This window comes from Hippopotamus amphibius, chromosome 1 (genome assembly GCF_030028045.1).
Source record: "Hippopotamus amphibius kiboko isolate mHipAmp2 chromosome 1, mHipAmp2.hap2, whole genome shotgun sequence".
NCBI lineage: Eukaryota > Metazoa > Chordata > Mammalia > Artiodactyla > Hippopotamidae > Hippopotamus > Hippopotamus amphibius.
Window position 1 is genome coordinate 105,211,048 of NC_080186.1, and position 25,975 is coordinate 105,237,022.

General features: G+C 39.9%; 1 protein-coding gene across 4 annotated transcripts in view; it reads right to left on the bottom strand.

The window, feature by feature from the left end:
* The window catches only part of NOTCH2 (notch receptor 2), a 178,549-nt gene that overhangs the window by 80,146 nt on the left and 72,428 nt on the right, over nucleotides 1–25,975 (bottom strand). For 3 of the 4 annotated variants that reach the window (XM_057720791.1, XM_057720794.1, XM_057720799.1), the window contains exons 3-5: nucleotides 24,844–25,103; nucleotides 20,442–20,777; nucleotides 10,771–10,893 (exon numbers count right to left, since the gene is read on the bottom strand). In XM_057720791.1, coding sequence (XP_057576774.1) covers nucleotides 10,771–10,893; nucleotides 20,442–20,777; nucleotides 24,844–25,103 — 719 coding nt within the window. Of the gene's footprint in view, nucleotides 1–10,770; nucleotides 10,894–20,441; nucleotides 20,778–24,843; nucleotides 25,104–25,975 lie in introns of those variants that run through there. The other variant, XM_057720798.1, reaches the window with a different exon arrangement.

Genomic DNA, 25,975 nt, shown 5'->3' on the forward strand with positions numbered 1-25,975 from the left:
CAAAGAATCACTCTTTTCTTTATTTCCTGATGGTGCTACTGACTTCAAATAGTATAAACAGACTTATTCAGCTATTTCTAGGTCCTAGACACTGTGATGAGTGCTTACACTGATTGTTTTTTTGTTTTGTTTTGTTTTATTTATCGGCTGCGTTGGGTCTTCGTTGCTGCACACGGGCTTTGTCTAGTTGTGGAGAGATGTGGTGTGAGGGCTCCTCAATGCCATGGCTTCTCTTGTTGTGGAGCATGGGCTCTAGGCACATAGGCTTCAGTAGTTGTGGCTCACGGGCTCTAAAGCACAGGCTCAGTAGTTGTGGCACACGGGCTTAGCTGCTCCGCGGCACATGGGATCTTCCCAGACCAGGGCTCGAACCCGTGTCCCTGCATTGGCAGGCGGATTCTTTTTTTTTATTATTTTTTTTTATTTTTTTGGGGGGTACACCAAGTTCAATCATCTGTTTTTATACACATATCCCCATATTCCCTCCCTCCCTTGACTCCCCCCCACCCTCCCCGTCCCAGTCCTCTAAGGCATTTTCCATCCTCGAGTTGAACTCCCTTTGTTATACAACAACTTCCCACTGGCTATCTATTTTACAGTTGGTAGTATATATAAATTTGGCAGGCGGATTCTTAACCACTGCGCCACCAGGGAAGTCCTACACTGATTATTAAATGTAATACTCTCATACAAAATTAGTCCAGATTTACAGACATAGTACATACCCGGTCCACAGTGAAGAAAGATACTAAAGTATCTCAGGGAAGTAAGGAGAAGAGACCCTGACAGCACCCAATAGCAGCCCTGAATCTGGAGGCATGAAGCTGGGCCAGGAACAACTGGAAAACTTAATGCTCCATTCATTCATTCATTCATTCATTCAACAAATATGTATATACTACATGCCAGGCTTGACCTGAGACTAAAATGGTAAACAAAACAGTTGTGGATTCTACCCAGAACGTACAAATAAGGGTTTTACAACCAAACAAACAGTTATAATAGAGGGTGAGAGGTGCTCTGAGAGATACATATTGCCTTAGGAGCACAGACCAGGAGAACAGAGAAGAAGTATGTTCTGCAGGTCCAGTGAGGGACACTATGTTTCACTGGCAAGCCAAGATGATGGCCTAATGGCAGCCTGTATCAAGGCAGTGTGGGTTTTTTGTTTTTTGGGTTTTTTTGACAATTCACTTTCCTATAGACTACCCCTTCAAACCACCTAAGGTTGCAGTCACAATAAGAATTCATCATCCAAATATTAACAGTAATGGCAGCATATGTCTTTATATTCTAATATCACGATGGTCTCCTGCTTTATTTCTGAAGTTCTTTTATCCATCTGTTCACTGCTGTGTGTTCCAAACCCAGAATGACCCCCAAGTGCCAGAGACTGCACAGATCTATAAAACAGATGGAAGTAAGTACAACAGTAATCTTAGGAATGCACTCAAAAGTATGCCATGTGATGCCACCTTAAAGTCTGAATAAGTGCATTACAGCTGAATAAATTGTAAATTACTGTTGGGGGGGATAGACAGACACTCTATACGTTAATCAGGTTGTGTAAGAGGATGCGTAGAAAGGGGGATGGTGCGGGGGTACCTAAAGCAGAAGGAAGTGTATGTGTACAGATTTGAACAGAAGGCAAAACCAGGCTTATCTGAGGCAACGAGAAAAAAAACCCACTGTGGTTCAATTACAAGGCATGCATCAGTGGAGATAAGGCTGGAGAAGGAGTTATACGCAGAGCCTTGGAACTCTATCCAAAGACAAGGGGGGACCCATTGAATCATTTTAGGCAAAGAAACCTCACAATCCAATCTGTGTTTCAGAAACCCCACCCTACTGCTGTGGGGAGAATAGACTGAACTCCATCCCACCCTACCAGGTCAACAGCAATTTAAAGCATCTAGGAGTACCAGGGCTCCTGTGGCCACTACAGCAATGAGAAAGTTTGTGGTGCTTCTGGGGCAAATTCTGGATGCAACAGCACCAAAGAGCATCCAGGCTCAGCCACTGTATAGGAGTGATAGATGCTGTCCCAATACTGGGTATTCAGAAAGCTATTGCCCAGCACAGAGTCTGCTCCACAGAGAGAAGAAAATGGTACCAAGCTTCTGTCTCCCTGCTATAAGGTCCACACTCTGATTCTCTCCTATCTTCTTGGGCTGCTGGGCTGTTAAACAGTTTACACAAAGAGCCCCTCACCTCACCGGAAGCAAAAACTAACTGTAGCAAGGGTTCCAGAGAGAATCAACCTGCTCTGTTTATGGGTACAGCATTACTAATGAGCAGAATGAGTAAACAACAAACAAAAAGCAACCTAGAGTCCATTAAAACATTCCAATATAAAAGATGCAGATGTATCATTTAAGATGTACGTGAAAAGCATGCTTGTGAAAAATGTGCACTTCCAAAAACTAGTCCATTATAGAAAGAACTGGTTCTGTATTCTCAAGAATTTTATACACATGTAGGTTTTCAGAAGAAATGAAAATACAGGGCATCATACTCTGATGAAAGGGGGCAGTCTGAAAGAAAGACAGAAATAGAGAAGACCTAGATGCAATGAGTAAATATTATAAGAATATAAGAATGCAGTTCAAATACAAATCAGAATTGGAAACTATAAAGGACAGAAGTGACAATGAAAAAAATAAATCAGTTATGAAGGAAAAGCTTAAGAAGATCTTATGAAATGCAAAGGAAAAAACAAGTAGATTAATAAATGGGGAGAAAAGATTTTAGCTTTGGGGAAGAATGAAGACCTAGTGTAAAGGTAATAGGTGTTCCTGAAGACACAAAAACAAATGAGAAATGTAACCTTTCCTGAGGTGAGAATAGACCTAAGTCTGCAGATCCAAAGGGCTTGGAAAGACTACGAAAAAATAATAGGAAATATACCTATATCAGTATCGGTTAAAGTTCTGATTTTAAAGAGGGAGGAGGGAGGTGAAAGGAGAGACAGAAAGACAGAGAGGGAAAGAGAGAATGACTTCACAGACACTGGACTTCCCTATAAGACTCATTACAAGAAGCAAGGGAACAATGTCTAGGAACTTCATAAGAATTTAATTTGTAGGCCAACCAAGAATTCAATATCTATATAAGATGCCATTTGTGTATGAAGGCAACTAAATCAAAAAATATTTTTCAAATATACATGAGCTCTGAACATATGCCAACATGTCATTTTCTGGAAAAAAAATTACTCAAAGATGTATTCATTTGACTGACAAAGTAAATGAAAATAAAGAACTTGGGAACGAGAAGGTTGTGATATAAATGTGCTGGTAGTTAACACAGAACAAGTTACACACAGAACTAAGTCTAAAGTGCTATAAATTGGGTTTTAAAACAGTATAAATATCAATAATTTTTAAAGAACATGGGTAAGACTTTAAATTTCAGTCATAATACTATAACACAAATTTTAAAATTTATGTTTTAAAATCCCAGATCATATGAACACAATCTGGAGAGTGAAGAGAAGATTAAGAGAAGTAAAAGTATGCTCATTCCTTACCCTACAGAAAAGGATATAGTTTCATATTTGACAGAAAAAAGTAGACAGATGGATTCAAAGCCAAATTATTCTAAATATGCATAGCTCTTAAAATTTAAAAAAACACTGAACACAACATAATTGAAATCATTTCACCTCTATCTATTGTCCTCATGGACTAATTTCCACTTCCTTGAATTACTGAAGCACATGGTTTATGTTCTTCTTATTCTTTGCTCTTTCATCTCCCATGAAATCAACATCTGGGTTGAGGACCAATAAGGTCATCTGAGCCAAGAGTTCTTACTTTTCTCAACTCAAGAGAACTCCACATCCACTCATTAACACCAAGACACTCACATTCTGGATCTCATTATAAGACACACGTTGTTCCAACTACAACAACTCAAACCGGTACTTCCACTCTCTGACTATAACTTCCAATCTCCCTTCTTTCCCATTCCCAACAACCATTTCACCTAATTTTCCCCACTAAAACTTGAAAAAATAAACCACTCCTAAATAACTCAGTTTACTAACCAACCCCTTTCCAGCTGCTTTAACTCTTAGTCTAGCCAAGGTCCTAGGGTTGGTCACATGAATGGAGTTTCTGTCCCCTGAAGCTACTGCCCTGCTCCTCTCTCCCTCTCTTCCCCCACCCTCTTCTCCTCCTTCCCCTCTCCCTCTCCCTTTTTTAGCTGCACAAAATCTTGAATAAGTGATTTATTCCCACTCCTCCCTCAACACCCTCTTCTCTCTTTAACGTCTTGGAATCTGGCTTTCTTCTCTCCTTTACAGAGAAACTCCATCTTATAAGATCTCCAATGATCTCAAAAATTCTGACTAACTCTCTGCAATTATCATTTGTATTTCAGTCTCCTGGTTGTCACTCACTCAATAACCGCCATTTGTTAAAAATTGGTCCTGGGAATGCCAAAATAAGTAAGGCCAGTTCCCAATTCCCCAAAGGCTGAGAGTGTATTAGGCGAGGTAAACATACAAACAAGTAAGAGCAGAATAATACCGCAGGTGCTATAACAGAGGCACGTAGAGCTGAGTCAAAGGCATAATCTTAAAATGCATCCCCTGACTCAGTGATGCTATAATGGCAGAGCTCCTTCCGAACTCTTACACACCCACTTCTCTCACCTTCATTCTTTGGATCCCTTTCCTCATCTATTTTCTTAAGTGTAGACTTAAGAGCCAGACAGGTCCAAACTCGCGGGCCTTCTCAGTTCACACACTTTCCTCACAGACTTGATACATTTCCAAGGCAGCCAAAAATAAGACTCAAAATCTGAGTCTAGCCCCTACCTTCATTTTGACCTCCCAGGTCTTACCGCTGAATGTTTTCACTTGGAAAACTCACCTCACACTCACCACCACCTCTAGCCTATTTCTTTATCTCTGTCAATAGTTCCTACATTCTCCCATTACTGAGATTTTAAAATATAAATTAACTCTTCTCAATCTCCCCCCTCACCCAACCAAGTACTTAGATGGTTCCCAATCCCTATCCATTCTTCTTTCAAACTCATGATCATTCCTACTTTTTAACTCCTAATGTGGTTATGTGTAGACTTTCTTATTTCTTACTAGTGAATATGACCATTGTTCAAAGATTAGGAATTGATACATTTCTTCTTTGTATCTCTTATAGCATCTAGCATAGTATATTGGATACAAATGTTAGTTATTCAATGAACATATGTTACTGAAGCTACCTTACAATCATTCGATGATGGCTTGAAAAGTCATGAAGTGAAACTGGATCTTTCCTGGCAAAAGCTGGACACTGAGTCATGAGCCACGAAGGCAGAAAAGATCCCTCAGTCTCACCTCCTGCATTTATTGTGCCCTACTAAGCACTCATACCTGTTCCCACCAACACAACCACTAATCACCTCTGAGGCCTCTGGGATGAGGGTGCTTTAAGTTAGCACTCTGGCAGTCTGCCCAACTGACAGCAAACTGAAGTTGGTTGGGGTGGGGGGAGCAGAATTTTTAAAAACAGGCTTATTTTCAAGTCCCCACAATCAAGTTGACAGCGGAGAAATTGAAATGGGAGATGCATTTTTCCATTCCTCCATGCAGAATACAAATGAAAAAACTTTTGCAGTCCCAGTTATACTTAGTTTCTACTCTCAACCAAAAAGCTCCATGTCTATAGTATTAAAAATACCGAAAAGTGGTTTTGAGACAAGTCTCATTCTAGAGAACAGCCTGCACCAACTAGAGGCAATTCTTAAATAGGAGCACTGAGTTCAAAATCAAAACACCACCATGAAAAGACTCCATTCCCAGGCAACACCTCTGGCAGTATGTACTTGGTGATTCATGCCAAGAATTTTTGCTGAAGTTGGAGCAATTGACAGCAAAGGGAATCTTAACTAACATTTTAGGCTCATCAGGCTATAAAGGTGAGCTGAGAGAAAATGAGACTGGTTTTATTTGTCTCATGTCCACCTAACTTCCATTGTTCACTTCTGCTTAGTGTCCCAAAGCACTATTCCAAGCCCAAGCTGAAATTACATTTCTGGGTTAATAACAAGCACAGGAAAATAAATCATGTCTGCCCTAGAAGTGAACCCAAAACCAAAAGCAGCCAGAGAGGAATTTGTGAGTTGAGTTTAGAGTCAACTTTAATTCTGAAGGAAATGAACCTTTAAAAGGAAAATTCAAGTAACAACCTATGTAGACAAAACATTAATCTACACTGCTTCAATTAATTTGTGGGCCTTTTGTAACCTTTTTTTCTTAAGTGGATATCTTCCAGAGCAGAACTTCTCTCATAAGATGGCTTGGAGCCAAATACAGTAATAGTAAAGATATTTGTGCTCAGGCTTCCTCAAAACCTTACATATACTTCCAATCCCTAAAGGAACATCCAACTACTGACTTATCTCTGTAACAAGATTCCTATTTAAAAAAAAAAGTAAACCATCTACACAACCCCCAACACCAATTTCTTTCTTTTGCCTGGGCTTTAGTTTGTTCGGAAGAGTGGTAGCCCTTGAAGGCACAAATCAGTACTATTCTAGACAACCATGTCAGGTAAAAGCGCTCTGCACTGGGCTAGGACACAGTTCTGTCCACACCTAATGTGGAAACCATACCAGAACAAGGTCAACATACTTTCCTCTAGTGAGGCCAATGCAAGGACCCCTTGAGGATAGCTGCATGTCCATCCCGCTACCACCCAGGATCAAAGTGGATGCTTCTACATAGCACATCTTTGTACAACATTTGTATTTCCATTGTACTTGTACTTTGTACAACAAGTAGTGTTGTCCAATTGAACTATCATGACAGATACAGATGTCATTTTAAATTTTCTGATAGCACCTTAAAAAAGGAAAAAGAAATTAACATTCTATTTAACTCAATGTATTTGAAACATTATCATTTTAGCATCTAATCAATATTTAAAACATGATTAGTGAGACATTTTACTTTTTTTTCATACTGAGTCTGCAAAATCATTTTACAGTTGAGGCACATCTAAATTTGGACCAGTCACATATCAGATGCTCAACAGCAAGATGTGGTTAGGGGCTACAATATCAAACAGCATGGACCTAAAATATTTTACATGATAACTGTTTGCTAAATAATGAAAAGCTCAAAAAGGTTGTTACTGCACCATTTACACCCCAATAAGTAACTAAGAGATATCAGTTCTATGAACAGCAAATAAAACCTTCTGAAGAAAGGGAAGCTGACTCATTTATCCCAATTCAAACCATGAGTAGACTTGGAAAAAATTTCTTATGATCCTGAAGTCCATAACTTGCTACAAAAGATCAAGTCTTCTATGTAGGTGTACTTATAAAACAACATGGTACCTATCAGGCTCTTCTCATTAAAAATGTGTCCAATTCCCAAATCTCCATTTACTTCAAATTGATACCTACGCTTTTTTAGCTATATAATCCCATCCATTTTTTTTTTTCAGATAGCTGGCAACCTCATTTCCTCTCCAAGTAGCCTGCTCCAACCTTTCCTTCTCTACTTTGTCAAAAGCCAGACCAAACAGTTCATGCTTCAACTCTGCAGCTGAGAACTGTAAAAGGAATTCTGAACAAAGTTGCAATAAGGCTCTTAGGTGTAGTGAAAAAACCACCAGACTGACTATAAAACATTTACTTAATATTAACTTCTAATCTCAAAGTAACCAGGCACACACGCAGGCACACGCGCACACGCACACACACACACACAGAAAGAATAAATCACCATATCCTAGAAAAATAAAACTATAAATTGAACGTTCATTCTGTTAAAAAAAGACTCAGAGTCCTTAATAAATAAAAAAACTTAAAGACAACCATAGAGTTAATTTGCATAAAAAAAGACCACAGATTTGAGCACAGACTTGGAGTTCAACAAGCCTAGATTCAAACCCTAAACCAACCACTAAGCGCCTTGAATAACTTAACCATTCTGAATGTGCATTATCATCTGTAAAAAGATTTAAAAAACTCTACCCCCTTAGTTATTGCAAAGATTACATAAAATAAAACACTGTAATTAGCACATTATTTGGGTGCTAATAAACATTAGTTAACTCTCAGCCCCCCGCCCCATTCATTTCTTTAATTTGTAGAAGGCAGAAAATACTTATGTGACTTTATTTATAGCTCTAATATCAATATAAACAGAAACCCTACAACCCCAAATTTTCTTTCTATTCTTCTCAGCATGAGGTTGGGGCTGGGATAATGAACAGCTCAGCTATATGCTACTGACAACAAAAGTCTGTAAAGAGCTCTAGTAGCGGATGTCATCAGTAGTTCGATGACCCCATTTCCTCACCTCAAGCATAGAATAATGCCAATACTAATGTGGTGAGCATTAGCAAAGAGGAATGTATGGGGTAGTAAGGGAGCCCAGAGGGTAACACTTAGCTCAGCCTGGAGAGAGGGCATAGGGGGCTTCCTGAAGGAGATAACGACTTGATCTGAGCCAGGCACACAAAAAATGGTGAGGACTATAGGGAGAGGAGTGAAGAAGAGACATCTTAGAGAAAAGAAATGGTGGGAACTAAGATGTAGGACATGGTAGATACAGGAGAACCTAAAGCAGTTCTTATTGCAGAAGAAGGGGCTGAAGCCAAGGAGGACTTTACATAATAAAGGAAGGACCTTGGACTTTACCCTGTTGGTGATCGGGACATCAAAAAACAAGGCTGTCATTGGAAATCAAAGATTGGTATCAGTGAAAAAGAGGAAGGAAACCTGTGGTGGGAAACCAAAGACTGAGTGTACTTTAAATGACAGCATATCAGAAAAAAACAAATACTGACACACTGAACTTATCTATCATTTCCCCTCTAGAAAAAATACAAAAGCACATGGAGAAAGAAACATCTTTTAAGGACTTTCATAGAAAAAAAGGTATTTATTAAACATCCTATCATAAGAAATTTTGGTAAGATACCATTTTGCTAGGAAACCTTCCCCCAAGATCGGGCCTTCCTAATTAATATCAAAGGAGGAAACCAAGTGTGGTATCAAAGAAAAATCAGCAATGAAATCACAATTATCATTTAATCTTCACTGACATCAGGAGTCTTCATACTACACAAAGCCACTCTCTCCCACAGGGCAAGGGAACGATTAGAATGGGGTCAAGTTCCTAACAAGTACCTCATCCTGCCCAATACCACTATGAGGATCACTAAAAAGAGAAAAATTCAAATCTTCCCAGTTACTATTTGCCACTTAATTAACTTTACAGTAATCTGTTTAAGTTGAAAAAAAGAATGGCCCATGAAAAAAATCACCAGAGAAATGGCAAAAGCTAAAGAGAAGAGAGAATATCACAGAAAGAGCAGAGGGTTAGAAGTGAAGTCCTAGGATTAAGACACCAAGAAGAAATTCTAGGGGAAGTCCAATTTTAGGGAAACCCGGTGGGAAAGTTTTAAAAAAAAAGACAGTTTGGGGATTAAAAGCAGAAATGTGTGCCCTTCCAGGAAATCATGTTTCTCAAGTTTTAAACCCTTCTAATCTTTTCTATTCATAGTCTACAGCTCTAAAGAGTACTCTAAATAATCAGCTTCTGCAGATGAGGGAAGGCAATTTGGAGACGCTAAACAATCCCAGGTAGTCACTACAGCAATCCAATATCAAGACTTCTTTGCTAGGCCCGATCCTTCACTGGTACTGGAGTTTCTTGCTTGTAACATTAACTTATTCTAGGGTTTCCACATTAAATCAATCATCTTCTCTCAAAAAGGCTCAGTTCTTAATCACTTAATCAGTTCTTACTTGTCTCCACTTTCAGTTAGATAAATAGATATAAACAGAAATTGGAACCAAATGTCTGCATAAACTCACTTAATTTCAAAAATAAGAGGAAAATCTGCCTACGACAACATTCGAAGCTCCCAAGAGGTTGTAAATTTAAGCAAGACTACTCTTCTAATTTCAGAGGCAGAAAAATCTATGTGCAAAAAGGGATACAAAAAAAGGAAAAAAACAGAAATGTAGATGGGTGTGGTAAAAATAATGTCATCAAGAGGACCTGCTCAACCCTTTGCATAATTATAGGTCATGACAATAAGATGAGATAGATTTCTGTCTGTGAACAAGCAATGAGGTCTGAACTCTCTCAGACCATATAACTTATACTCATTTTTTTTCAATTGGAAGAAGGAAGGGTGGAAGTAAGAGCATTTTAATAACTTTTTCATATAATTATGAAGTTTTGATGCTACATCAAAACTTGACAAGTTGTAGCTTCTTTTCCTTTTCCAGCTTTATTAAGCTATATTTAACATATAACATGTGTACGTTTAAGGGGTACAGCACGATGATTTGATATACATGTGTATTGTGAAATGGTTACCACAATAAGATCAGTTAACACAACCACTACTTCACACAGTTACCATTTTCTGTGTATATGTGGTAAGAACATTTATATTTTTGCATTTAAGTAGTCCTTTTCCTCTTAAATATTTAATAAGCATCTACTATGTTCCAGGCAATGTGCTGTTTTGCCAGATAATAACCTCAGAGTCTTTCAATAATGCTCTTTCTCATATCTCCCACAGCACCTCCCACACCACCTCAGAGGAGCTGCCCAATAAATACCTGTGCAAATATTTCTTTCTTTCAGTGAACATGGACTATATGGGGTTAGCACTATCCCAGTGATGCAGCACAGAGACCCTTGTCACAAGTGCCCACTTCAATGACAGCATGCCTCTGGTTGCCAACCCATGCCCCGTTCTGACTGATCTGTCACACTGTACATACCTGTCCACTGAGGGGGGCAGCGACAGTTGTAAGTATTGACCCCATCTACACAAACTCCTCCATTCTGACACTTGTGGTTAGGGCAGTCATCAACATTCCGCTCACAGGTGACCCCTTCAAAACCTAGTAAGGGAAGAACAAGAGAAAATGATAAATTCTCATACAGATGATGTGATCTGCCCTTCTCCACAGGACATGGTCATCAGAACAGACTGACTTCATTATTTCAGTTCAACTCAAGACTCACCATATAAAAATCCCCCCATCTTCTGTCTTCTCTTGCCTCAAGCATAGTTAGACAGGTAAAATGACTCACTATGCCAATGACATGTTTTCATAGTTACCTCACAAGTATTTCAAAGTGTTTTCATGAAATAAAATCCCAGTGGAGATAAATGTCTACTCAGGATAGCTATTTACTGGTTCTAAAATAAATGGGGGGGGGGGGGGCGGTATTAGATTTTCCCCAGCTCCGTGCTAGTAATGGGAAGAACAGATAAAAGATTACCTAATTAAATTTAAATTCCTTTTATTTTTTTTCTTGGGAAAACTGGGGGGAGAGTGGGGAGAACATAAGAAAAATATTGAACTTAAAGTCTGAAGATAAGTGTCAAGTTCCAACCTCATTGTTTATAAGCTATTTAATACACAGTAAATTACAAACTCTGAAGTAGCTTCCTCATCTGTAAAATGAGGCTGACTGCACCTGCCCAGCCTGCCTTTCTAGGTTGTTATAAGTACCACACCACGAGTAAAGTACAATATAAATATAAAAAGCTCCCTGAATATGGGATGGCATTATCACTAATTAAACTTGCCAACCCTTCAAATTCTTCATCCTCCTCTTCACATTTATAGCACAGCTTCCTTCCTCTTGAGTTTTCCCTTTTATGAAAAATGAAACTAGCACATCAAACTTCACCCCAACTGCCCCATAATATGTTCCCCTATAACTTATACATTGGGCTTTTTTCCTTCTCTCTCCTTGCTACCAAATCCCTTAGCTTTTAAAATAGAAGACTGCCAGCTTTAAAACAAGAGAGAAAGTCCACCGAACATTCTCTTATTTGAATACATCTCACTAAGTATTTGGCCTCTTCAAAATGTCCCTTAGGTTTCTCTCTCTTACTCAAAACACTTATTGGGTCTTATACCAGGCACTGGTATAGGTGAGTAAAAGAAAGAGTCCCAGCTTTGGGGACATTATAGTCTGTGTGAGCGGGACAGACATCAGTCACACCTTGTTTATTCATTCCTTACCACAGGCTGCTGTGGTCTTCCACCTCTGCTCTGTTACACTGGAACATGGCTGGCTTCTCTGAATACAGTAGCAGTCATGTAAATTAAGATGAACCAAGTAACCAAAAAGTTACTCAGAGACCAAAGGGACCCACTTTGTAGAAGATGGAGATAACTAAAAACTTGACTGAAGACAATTCTATTTCTCCAGGTATTTGGTACCCAGTCCATTCAAGCAGATGAGTCATTACTATGAAAAATTTTTATAGACTCAGATTTTGTGAAAATTAATCACATTACTCATGTATCTGTTCAATCATATGAAAATCTTGCAAATGGACTGAGTCAGTAAATGCTGAACTGTTTAAGCCCACCCATAATTATGATAAAATGAGGGCAAATCTAGAGATCCACAAAGTACAGTCCCTGAACAGCTGAGGTCTCTGTTTCTGGTCTAGTGCTCTTAAATGGAGACATTCTTTAGAAAAGTTAAAGATAGTTTTAGAGCGTAGGAGGGGAAAAGGGGTGCTGGTCCACCACTGTTAGAACCTGTGTGGTCTGGTGGTGTTCTAGAACTGATATTGGTCATCCTCCCCCTAACTTGATCTCCCTGGTGACAAAGACTAAATATGGTTGACTAGGGTGTCAAGGAGGTGATGAAGACACTGCAGTCAAACTATAAGGAATTGAAACTGTGACCTTGAATTTATATTAGCCAGTGCTACAACTAACTGAATTCACCAACCACAGACAAATTAAGAAAGCAGAAGCATTTCAGCATAACCACAACATATAAGAAATAAAATGTTTTCTTTTTATGATTGACTTTTTTTTGAAGTAGTTCTTCCCTGTCACTAGGTAGGTAGGGAAAAAGGCAAGTAAGTGAAAGAGTTCATTCATGGTTGAAGCATGGCCTCTGGGGCCAAAGTGCCTAGATTCAATTCTCACCCTTGCCACAGAGTAGCTAAGTGAACATGGGCAAGATAGTTAAACTTTCTTTCCTCTCTGGGGTAATTAACAGGACCTACCTGAAAGTTTGTTTTAAAGAGTAAATGAGTTAGATATAAAAAATGCTTAATGCAATAAATTGTGCTGAAACAACTGAATATCTAGATGCAAAAGAATAAACTTGGACCCCTTCCTCATCCCATACACAAGAATGAACTAAAAATGTAAGAAGTTAAAATTATAAGACTCTTAGGATAGAACACAGAAGTAAATCTCTGTGACATGGGCTAGGCAGAGATTTCTTAAACATGACCAAAAGCACAGGCAACAAAAGAAAAAACTGATAGCCTGGAATTCACCAAAATTAAAAATATTTGGGCTTCAAAACATACCACCAAGAAAGTAAAAAGACAGCCCAGAGAATGGGAGAAAATAATTGCAAATCAAATATCTGTTAAGAGACTTATATCTAGGATATATAAAGAATTCTTACAACAAATATTACAATACAATATACATAATAATACAAGCATCCCAGTTATAAAATGGGTAAAGAATCTAAACAGACATTTCTCCAGAGAAGATATACACATGGCCAATAAGCACATGAAACAAAGCTCAACATGAGCCATCAGGGATGTGCAAATCACAACCACAATAAGCCCTCACTTCACACCCACTGGGATGGCTATAATTAAAAAGAGAGATAACATCAAGTGCTGGTAAGGATGTGGAGAAACTGGGAATCCTCATACACTGCTGGTTGCAACGTAAAATAGCGTAGCCACTATGTGATATGGTCTAGCAGTCATGAAGAGATTAGAGATACCATATCACCCAGCCCCTCATAAGTATATTAAAAGAAATGAAAACATACATCCACTCAAAACCTTGTACGAGAATGTTCACAGCAGCATTATTCACAATAGCCAAAAAAGTGGGAGCAGCTCAAATGTCAATTTCCTGATGAACGGATAAATACTGATACAAAGTGATAAATCCATACAATGGAATATGACTCAGCCATGAACAGGAATGACATATGGGTACCTCCTGCAACACAGATGAACTTTGAAAACATCAAGTGAAAGAAGCCAATCATGAATGACCGCAGACTATGTGTTCTCATTTATATGAAATGTCCAGAACAGGCAGCTCTATAGAGAAAGCAGATTAGTAATTGCCTAGTGCTGGGAGAAAGTTAGGGGGAGGTTAGGGAGTGCCTGCTAATGGATACAGTTTCTTTTGAAGTGATAAAAATGAGCTAAAATTTATGGTGGTGATGGTTACACATATCTATAAATACACTAAAAACCACTGAATTGTACACTTCAAAAGAGAAAATTACATGGTATGTAAATTATATCTCAATAAAGCTGTTATATTAGAAGGAAAAGCACTGAAAACAATGCCTGATGCACAGTGTTTTACACATATTAGCTAATACTATTATACATCAGTGGGATCAAAGCATCCCTTAGAGATTATCTACTCTAATCCTTCTAAGTTACAGATGAAGAAGGTAAGGGCCACACGGCTGACTTACCCAAGTTTACAAGGCTAGTAGGTAGGAGGCAGTGCTGAACCAGACTGACTGGACTAACGTAAAGTTATCCAGCTTCAATCAGTACGATCTCTGGGACCCCAGAGCTCCCTTTCAATAATCTGAAAAACTGACCTTGGGTCAAAAGTTCCCATGTCTGAGAAAACTCTAGCCAAATCAGTTCTCCTCCAAACTTAAGACAGGATTTATGCTTTAAAAATAGAGATACAGTACTTTTTTGGGAAACAGCTAGCAAATTCTTATAAGAAAGTCTACCCAAAGGGGTGGTAGGGAGAGTAGGGAGGGTGGGTAAGGCTTAAATGAATAAGTTATAGTGCAATCACTTCTTTAAAAATGTTTTAAGAGAAAGGGAAACAGACAAGTCTTCAGACCTGTGGCTGGGATGGATGTAGCAGACTTACAGAGAGGCTCACATGACTGTACTAAAAGGAGTCCACTGCCTAAAGCCAATTCACATCCTTAAAAGGCCAAAAAGAAAGAAATTAAACTCAGAAGGAACATTTTAAGACTGTGCTGTTATAAAACCATGGGCCACGTAACTGATAAATGATGACAGTGAGGGTGGGGAGCAGAAAAGTATCTTTTGAACTTGTCATCCCACACAGAGAACAGCATCTCTCAAGAGAGCTTCCATATCTTTCCATTTTCAGCCCCCGGGAGGTGTGAGGGTGGAAAGGCTTGGTGCAGAGGCACAAAGAAGAGAGCACAAAGGGGAAGCTGAGATGACACAACCAGGATTCTCCCAGGCCATGCTGAAGGTCCTCAGGAAGAGCTTCCATGCACAGGGAAGAAAACCCAGGGATGCCTAGAACTGGACAAAGGCACAAAGGTAAACATCTACAGGCTACCTTCTTCCCCCGACCTCTGGGAGGAAATCTGTCACAAGAGCAAGCTGGTCCCACCTCTGACCCACTGGTTCCCTTGGCACACTTCATCCATCCTCTGGATGGGCCCTGATGAGCTCACTGACCCCATGCCTGGCCCACGTATGCCTGGCCCACCACCCACCCAAGCTGCCGCTCCTACCCACCTCCCTCTGTATCTCCCAAATGATCTCCACTTTCCTTTCTAACTTTACCTCCAAAGAAGTCAGAGAAATGAATAAAGGGGTTCAAAAGAAATAAATCCAGAACATTTTTTTAAATTATAGAATATAGGAATTCTCTTCTCTATCACATTCAATTCATACATTTGTCAAATATCCATTGAGTCTCAATTTTGTGCCAGGCACTAACTTGGATACTGGGGGGGGGGGGGGGGGGGGGGGGGGAGTTAAAATGAGAGAGTCTACTGGGAAGGATGAACAGTTACCATTTGTTAAGTGCTGTGTGAGACATATACAGGTTATTAAAGACCCTTTAGAGGGTCTCTAGTCACCATAGGGGTAGGGAATATGGAAGGCATTTCAGTGAAATAGGTGCCTTTGACACATCATAAGGAATAAGTTCTATGTAAAAAGGCAGGGTAGGTGGGGGAGGTAAGTGACAGAAGGCTGGGAAGGTAGCACGGACAAAACTGCCAAGCATGGGAGAACAGGAAAGACTTCCAGGAACATCAAGTAAAACTGGACTTAGGGCCCACGTTAAAGGAGCTAAATAAAATAGTGCACCCTGCAAAACAGTCTGATAATTTCTGCATCTGCCCCAGTGAAACCTACCAGAATATGATTAGTACAATACCCAAGAGAACATCACATGCCCGTGCATATGAGAATGCAAGAAGGAATTATTTCTAACAGTTTTTAAGCTCAGAAACTGCAGAGCAGACACAAAAGCCACACAATGTGGTTAAGCTTTATTTTAATGATAGAGGGATACTACATATAATCAGCCTGTAAAGTACAGAGGTGATTTACAAAGGATAAACCTTCCTTGTTTGGAGAGGATGGATAAGACAGTTTTTTTATGAAGTTTAAAAATCATAAAGGAATAAGGAGGTACAGGAGAGAAAGAAAAAGGGAAAGTCCATCAGGGACTGTCCTATCCAACTGTGAACTCACGGGCACAGCCAGGAGATACAAACAACCCGTTGCTTTCTGCTTACCTGCGCTACTTCTTAAAATATCTAGAAACATAAAACCAGTTTAACTCATTCTCTCCCCACTAACTCAAAAATACTGGGAATCAATGATTCAAGAATTTATTTTCTATTTTGTTCTTTTGTTAAAATTATTCTTGTCGAGTGCTCCTCCCCAGGGCTTCTGCTAAAAACTTTACCTAGTGGTAGTTCATAAGGGTCTGGATTATTAACAGTTGCTGATCCAAGAGGATGAAATACAGTTCTTTGGTTTGATTCTATCAGTTCCTTCTTGAATATATTCCTTTTTCCTTCCCTCTATGGAGAAACACTTTTCTTCATTATAAAAGATGAGTCATTTTTGCAGTTTTAATTCCCTCCCCATCAGTCTTAATACTAAAAGCAACTGAGTTACTACAGTGCCCTTTGCAGAAAAAGAACTATATCTTAACCATTTGAATATGATCACTAGTTATGTGTGGTTCACTGACTTACAGAGTTGAAAAGGACTCCAATTCTTTTTACTCAGTACTAGTGTATAAATAAGTACAGAAGAACCTAGACTAAGTCTGGGATGCATGTTACCAGGAAGAAAGTCAACGGGATCAAAATTACCAGGACCAAAGCTACATTCTCAATACTACCATATTATACTAAACTCAATCTGTAAATCAATAGGTGTATGCCTATTATATACCTGGCACGGTTTCTAGGTGCTTGGGATATATCACTAAATAAAAACAGAGATCCTAGCTTTCACTCTAGAGAGGGGAAGAGGCAGCAGAATTTGGAAAAGATAGACAATAAACAATAGACATAATGAGGTAAATTATATAGTGCAAATTATATAGTAAGATGATGACAAGTGTTACAAAAAAAGAAAAGAAAAGGAAAGGTAGACCAGGGCCAGTAATGAAGGGGGAAGGGAATGGTTACAAACTGAAACAGGATGATCAAGGTAGGCCTCAGTTAAAGCTGCAAAGACTTGAAATGTGGTGGGAAGCAGCCCTTTGGGAATTGCAGAACCTGGACAAAAGCCACTTTGCCTCCTGCTGACTTGGTTTCCCTACCTTTAGAACTGAAATAATGCTTCTCTTCAAATCAGGGTGCTGTTTACATTGAGATAGTGATTATTACTGTAAGTAACATTTCAGTCTCTTGCGCAGTGTGGAGGGCAACGGGGGAGGAACGAGAAGAATGGCCCTGCACTATGAAGAGGACTCTGTAAAACACTCTGTAAAAGAAAATCATCTCCAGGCACTACTTTCCGAAGTGGAAATCAAGTTAATACTCTGCAAACTCCACCTGGGACGTGAAAACAATGGGCATAATATCTTACACACTGTATAAACATATACTTATACTTATTGCATCGTCTATTGTTTTGAATTATTTTTTAATTTCCTTCTATACATTGTCCAAACTGACATCATCTGTTTTAGATCATGGGACCCTGAAAAGCAAGGATCAGTCTTAACTAGTTCTTAAATATCTTAACTATTTTTAAATATCTGCATGATACCATATACAGGCTGGTATGTAACAAATACTGTCTGATCATAATTAGAAGTATCTCCGTTTTCTTTTAACGTGAACCTACATTTTTTTAACCCAAATACCTCTAAGCATTTAACAAAAAGTCTTACACATTTCAAAGCATCTTCAGGGGCAGAAAAGCAGTACAGTGTGATGGAACAAGATGTACAAAGCACAGGCTTTGGAAATAACCTGCCTGGATTTCAGGGCTCAGCCTAACCACATGTCAGCTGGGCAACTTTGGGTAAATCACTTAACATCTCCAAATTTGAGTTGCTTCACCTGGGAAAACTAGAAAAATAATACCTGTCCCCAAGGTTTTTGTGTAATCAAGCTAATGGATGCAGAAGTACCTGGCACAGTGCCTGACTCATAAAAGGCATTAAATAAATGTTAGCCTACTCTTTGCCAAATCTTCTGCCCCCAACGCTGCACCCCCCATCCGGATCCCAAACACACACTTCATCAGTGTGTAAAAAAATGCCTTGCTTTAAACTATAAGCAGAGTGTAAGAGACAGCCAAGACCTCCTTACTCCATCCCACTAGCCCTGGCAGCCTCTCAGCTGTGGAATCCTTGGTTATTTCCTTTCTCAAGGAGGAGATACTATTCTGGTTTGACAGATCCTTTCCTGGACACACTCTCAGAATTCCCTAAGGTTCTTATCGTGGCTAACGGATAACAATGCAGAGGCTATGGGAGTGAATAATCACTCTCTCCCAGCTAAAAACTTCCTTTATTGACTTCTCTAACTTCCCGTTAGTACTTTGCTGCCAAATCAACCTCTTGTCCTAGGCAACTATTAAAAGTAATTTTCTTAAAACTAAAAAACACATTCAGTCTTCAACAATAAATTGCACTAACCTCAATTACTAGCCTCTTAGGCTATTAGAATATCTGACTATCAGAATATTTGCAAAATTAAATTGTTTGCATTTCTATTTCCTTCCTTAACCCTTAAAATGCAAACAAAAACAGGAGTGAAGAAAAATGTCTTTTAGTTATTCCTTCTACAAGATAATGTGGATGACAGCAATATTAGGTAAATAAATATTTAGTGTCTAAAATGACAGCATTATCTATTCTTCACTGAAAGAGAAACTGAAAGCAACGCAATTAAGTCGCTTGTTCTTGTGACTTACAGTTAAATGGTATCCTTTTCTATCATGTGGCAGTGCCTTGTACTGCTGTACCTCAAGCACACAGCACCGTGCCTAGAACACAGCTGGCAGTTAATAAATTTTAACTGAGTGAAATGAATAAATTATCATTTGCTTTTATCCTGAGGACCAACACATGACCTTTGACCCCCAAAAGATAAAACACACGATCCCATTATATGTGAACCATATCCACAGCACCAGAATCTAAAATTCCTACTCCAAAAGAGTGGCTAGAACAACTTCTTTTTGAAGCAATTCTGCTTACGGAGCACATTATTCCCCCCTACAGTTTTCCTTCTTTTGTTTTAGCACTAAGGATATTTGTATAAAAACAGAATCTTTGTTGCTTAGTAATTCATCTGCTCCAGCTGTTTGTGTTCTGTTCCCAATCAAAATTCTCGGTTTTCAGCCTCCTCATCATTTTTACAAGGAGTTCAGTGAATTGGCCAGCCTTGCTCCTTTTTCCATACTACAGAACACCGGGCCCCAAGCTCCCATACATTGCTTCTCTTTTTGCTTCTATCTTGGGGTTATGTGTGGGTGTGCCACACAGAATCTATCAGCACTCATCAAAAAGTGTTCACTGATTAACAGAGCACCAGCGGCACCCCAGTTTCAAAATTCTCCAGCTTCAAGTCTGGGCAGGGTTAGCCCAAAATCAGAAAGGCTACACAGAGAGGGTTCTAAAGACCAGAAGCTCAGGGAAAATTACAAAAGGGTAGGTAGGTGCAATTAGGTAGATAGTAAAATCATCCATTATTCCATCAGAGGTAAAAGCATATAGGAAAGTTGATCATCTATTATTACTGTCAATGTAGTTTAGAGCATTTTATTAATCATACATACACATTTTTCAGTGTCTAATTCTCATTGTGTTCCTTTCCATTCCATAGCCTTGTCTATCCTTTTCTCAGAGCTCTGTTTCTCTTATTTCTCACTGTTCCTCCAAAAAGGATAATAAACAAATTTCCAAGCCACTCATCATCATAAACTCTGACATGTTAAATTACCCCCTGCCCAGTTTATGGACCATACTGGGCCTATAAAACTCCTCTCTCACCAGCAAACCACCCCAGACAAAATTTTCACTTCCCCTTTTCCCTCCTGGGAAGGATACTTCCTAAAGGAACAACTGAACCACACCCATCCCTTTCCTTCCTGCTGAAGGTGCATCCCCTAACCCAGGACACCAGGGGAACTCTTTACCTGGAAGGCAGTTGCACTCAAAGGTAAAGTCACCGGTCTGCCGGCAGGTGCCTCCATTGACACAGGGGGAGGGTGCACAGGGCACATAGGGACTGTCACAGTGCTGGCCTGTGAAGCCCTGGGGGCACTGGCACTGATAGGAACCAGGGAGGTTGAGGCAAGTGCCGCCATGCTGGCATTGTCCTGGAACGTCACATTCATTGACATCAGTCTCACACTTCTGCCCTGTGAAGCCTGCAAGGCATGTGCAGGAGAACTGACTGGCCACGGTGGTACAGGTACTTCCATTTGCACAGGGGTGACTCAGGCAGGCATCAGTCCATTGGCACAGTTTACCTAGAGGAAAGATAACAGAACTTAGCACTGCCCAGAGAAATGGGAGTCAGCCCCACCCCACCACCCCACATCTCCCACCCAACAGGTGACATAAGGGAGCCATTGCATGGAGAACCCCTAAGCTCTCTGAATCTTACAGGAAGCCCGTATCAGAGCCTCCTCAAGTTCATCTGACGGGGGCACTCTCCAGGGCTCTCAGCTGAGACAGAACGACTCAGTGGAGCACATGGCTGGAAAAGGGACTTTTGCTTAGTCATAGGAAGCCTACATCGATCCCTGAAGCACAGAAGGGCCTGGATCCACCTGCTGTCTCCCATCTCCTGGCCTTTGCAAAAGCTGCTCCTTTGTATGGAAGGCCATCTTCCTTTTTATTTACCTAGTGGGCTCCCACTTATCTTGACAACTCTACTCATAAGTCACCACTGCCATAAAGTCATCCTTAATGCCCCCCTCAACTCCCCAAATCCCCTCCCCTTCTCTCTCCCTCACACACACACAACCCTGCACACATAAACACATGCCCCAAGTTTGCTGTTTTCTTTTATCATAACACCTGTCACACTGGCAGGGTCATGTCTTTTAAATGAAAATAAAGTATATTGATGTCTTCCACAATATACTGTGACTAAATAGACCTCTCAGATGATAGAAATATGTCAATATGACTTCTATTTCCCTTAAACACAACACACATGCACATGTATTCCAAGCAACATTTTTTAATTATGGTCCTGACAAAAATATTGGTGGATGTGTTTGAAGGAGATGAAGAATCTCTGGCTTCTTACATATGAAAATAACCAGACGCTGTCATGAGAATAAAGGTCTAGAAATGTAATTCTTGTGGACTCTCTCAGGTAGGAAAGTACTAGAAAGAAGCAGGAAGAAAGTACTGGATCTCAAGGCATCACTCAAAGGAATCAAAGCAGATTCTTTGAGGTAGAAAGAGAGAGAAAAGAAAAAAAATACTCCCATGCCAGGGCTTCCTAGGTGGCACAGTGGTTAAGAATCCACCTGCCAATGCAGGGGACAAAGGTTTGATTTCTGCTCCAGGAAGATCCCACATGCTGCAGAGCAACTAAGCCCATGTGCCACGATTATTGAGCCCATGTGCCACAACTACTGAAGCTCACGTGCCTAGAGCCCATGAGAAGCCATGGCAATGAGGAGGCCATGCACCACAACAAAGAGTAGTCCCCGCTCGCCGCAACTCTAGAGAAAGCCCGCATGCAGCAACAAAGACCCAACACAGCCAATTAATTAATTAATTAATTAAAAAAAAATACTCCCGTGCCACTAGTAAATTTGGTATTCACATGGCTTTTTGTTTTCATTAGTTTAAGCTTTTTCCAAAACTAAAGATACGAGAACCCCTTTGTTAGTACTCCAACTGGTTATCTAGATAAACATCCAAATCTTTGGCCCCCACAGAAAAGCAAATGAGAGCCATGATAGCTTTTCTAAAAGAGAGAGAGTGACACTTGAGCACACAGAAGTACTCTCTGCCTATCAGGAAAATCAAATGAAAGGGAAAAGCTACAATAAAAATTCAAATATAGCATGTATATCTCAGGGTGCTAAGCAGAGAGAAAATGAAGGCACCTCAGTGTTTTTTTCCTATTTTTTCTTCATTCTACTGAGAGGTACTTCCCTACAGTGGAGAACAGATAAAAATGCTTACTTCTGACAACTGTGTATATCAGAGTATTTGCCTACAACTGAAACAAAAGGTCTCTGACCTTGGCTTCCCATTACATGTTTTGGTATTGTACAAGCACTAACTTTCTGCCTCTGTTTCTTCATCTATGAGTGGAGTTGAGCTCATAAGGTCTGATGAGGTGGGGTAGTGAGCTATCCCGAAACCAAAAGGGTGAGCTTGACCTGTGGTGGTTCCTAAAGTGACAGACAAAAGTGGCAGGTGTGTAAAGATGATCAGAACCCTGCAGACCACCAAGAAGAGATCCTTTTAATAGCAAAGGAGTATGTTTTAATTTGAGGGTTATTTCAGAGAAACATTTTAATTATGAAGTCAGTACTGCCATTTCCACTAGTCAGGATTAAAATGTTTTAAATGGATATGCCCTCCCTTCGCCTTGGGGAGCAAAAGAACTTGAAAGTGACAATCAGGAAAAAATTATTCTCTTAACAACCAAATCTCTTCAATGACTCACATTATCAATGCTGTCATAGTCATGGTGGAGATAATAAATCATCCTATCTTCTACAACACCTTTCAGTGAAAAACCCGTAGAACAAGTATTCCAAACTAAATGATCCAGTCTAGTTTTCTGAATATGCTTTTTATTTTTTATTAGATTTACAGAATTGTTGATATAGTGGGGGACAAAATGATGAAGAGTTCTCCTTTTCTCATTTAACGTAATATACACTTATGGTTCATTTTGAACCATAAAACTCAGACCCAGCTTTGAAGAACCAATAATATAATCAGATGAGAGACATGTAAAAATTAATTACAGTAAAATAAAATGTGACACATAAAATAATAGAACATAGAGACTAACTGTGCAAAGGAATCACGAAAGGGTCACAAAGAGTTCACAAGAGCATGGCGCAATCCCCAGTTGTAGAAAAAGGCATTCCAGGCAAAAGGATGTGCAATAGCATGGCGGCAACAGGAAGCATGACATCTTCAGGAAATGATGAGAACATTCGCGTCACCAGAGCTAGATGCTTGTGGGGAGGTGAGGCTATAGAAAGACGTACGGCCTAGACTGTGAAGGGCTATGGAAATCATGTAAAAGAGTTTATACTCTGCAGATGATGAAAATTCTCTCGGCTTGGTAAGCAGGTGAGTTTGTGAGAAGATTTGCATTTATAATTAAACATATGGTAATGTGACAGGTGAACAAGATGGGGGGGAAGTAAAGGCAAGGAAACCACTCAGGAAACAATTGCAGGAGTCCAGGTGAGAGACGACATGGACCTCAACTGCAGAGCAGAAGAGGAAATGGAGAGGAGTAGACAGGTAAGAGGTAATTCAGAGGTTAGATTGGGTGACTGAGTCTAAGTGGGGTACAGACAAGTGAGAGGGTGTTTCTAGTTTAGAGTATTTGGAGTGTACACTGGTGCTACAATTTATATCAACACGTTGAGTTTAAGGTACCTGCTGAATTTCTAAGGATAATAAGCAATGGATAGTTGGAAACATGAGCCTGAATGTCAGGGTAGGGGTGGAGCTAAAAGGATGACTATGAGAGTCACCAGCAAGGGATGAAGATGACGACAGTTGAGGCAACTGGAGACAGTGAGATTTCCTGGGGAAAAGTGTGATACGACTCAAGACAGGGCTCAAAGCAGAATTCCAAAGGACACAAAAATCAGACGCATGAGGACAAGGACAAGGCAATGCAGAAGCAAATGAAATAGTTTAAAAAGCCAGAAAAGCCAATGCCTGACTGTCTGAGGAGAGGAGATTTCAAGGAATAAGTTATCAATAACACTAACAGTCCACAGATGTAGAGAACAAATGTATGAATACCAAGGGGGAAAGGGGTGGGGTGGGAGGAATTGGGAGACTGGGATTGACACATATACATGATTGATACTGTGTATAAAATAGACAACTGATGGGAACATACCGTAGAGCACAGGGAACTCTACCTAATGCACTGAGGTAACCTAGATGGGAGGGAAGTCCAAAAGAGAGGGGGTATCTGTATATGTAAGGCTGATTCATTTTGTTGTGCAGTGGAGGCTAACACAACATTGTAAAGCAACCATACTCCAATAAAAATTAAAAGAAAAAAACAACACTAACAACTTTTCTTCTGGTGACAGTGAATAATTCTGATCCCCAATCCTGATATATATACTTCAGGCAATCAACTACTTCTGAGTATTTGACCCTTTTTCTTTCTCTTTCTCCCCTTTCACAAGGAACTTAAGGAGAGTTGACTGGACATTCCAGTTCCTTACCACAATGTTAAACATGTACCAGAGCTGGGGGACGCTAAAGAACCCGATGACATTATCTAGAAGACACCAAATAAAAGTACCTGCTGAGAACAGGAAAGTATGGGCCTGAGTCCCATTTGTTTGTTACCTGTAAAACCGACTTGGCAGGTGCACTCATAGGCATCCCGGCTAAGCACATGGCAGGTGCCTCCATTCAGGCAGGGGTGAGACACAAAGCAGGGGTGAGTGGTCGAGTACTGGCAATCCTCGCCTGTGAAGCCCAGGGCACATCTGCACGTGGCTTTCCCCAACACAGCCTGGACCACACACGTCCCACCATTCTGGCAGCGGCTCTTCTCACAGGGGTCTCGATGCTGACAATATTCTCCCAAGAATCCCTCTGGACATCTGTTTGGAAAAGAGAGGAGTCCATGAAAACACCTGACTTCTTGTAAGTCCAAAAACTTACAAGATGACACAGTCCATTCAAGAAAACACTAGACTGTGAACTAAGAAACCTGAAGGTACAACCTGGAAAATCACCTCACTTTAGGAGAAGAAGTGCTTAGAGTATTTAAGCACACACACTCATGTTTTTTTGAGTTTTGGCAGGTTACAGAATATCAGGTGGGTGACCCAGCGTGGTCTGCCATGGCCAGCCAGCATGACTGTTATTCGGAGGTAAAATACAACCACAGCTCTTCTCATGTAGGTGCAGGCTGGTATGCTATAACAGCACCTTTTTGTGCAGCGTTGTTGATGCCAGCCTTTAAATTCATTAACTTTCTCATTTTGACTAAGTCAATTGGCAGAATTAAGACACTCACGTGATAATGCATGGACTGACCCTCTCATCCTCTCCAATTTAAAATATATGAAATATAAACATCTCTCAATTAAGCTTTGAGAAATAGTAAGTTCTTTTTTTGTTTCCATTGAGATATCGGCTGGCCTATACCTAGATTTCTGAGTTATGTTCAAGAGGTTGAGACTGTGAGAACTGAAAAGAAAAATGGGACTTCAAAGGGACTTTTCAGAACCTTAAATCTGTTAAGATATTAGCATGCAGGCAGCTTTCCTAACCAAAACAAGAAAAGCACGGAATATAATTAAAATAACATTAAAAATATCTAAGGTACCATACAAACACCAAAATGAAGAAGGGAAAACAATTCAAGAATAACATTCTATAACATTTTCCACATACTGTGTTGAGGAGTCTTTTTTTATGCCATCCACTGATTCATAAGATACACAACCATCCCAAATTGCGTGTAATA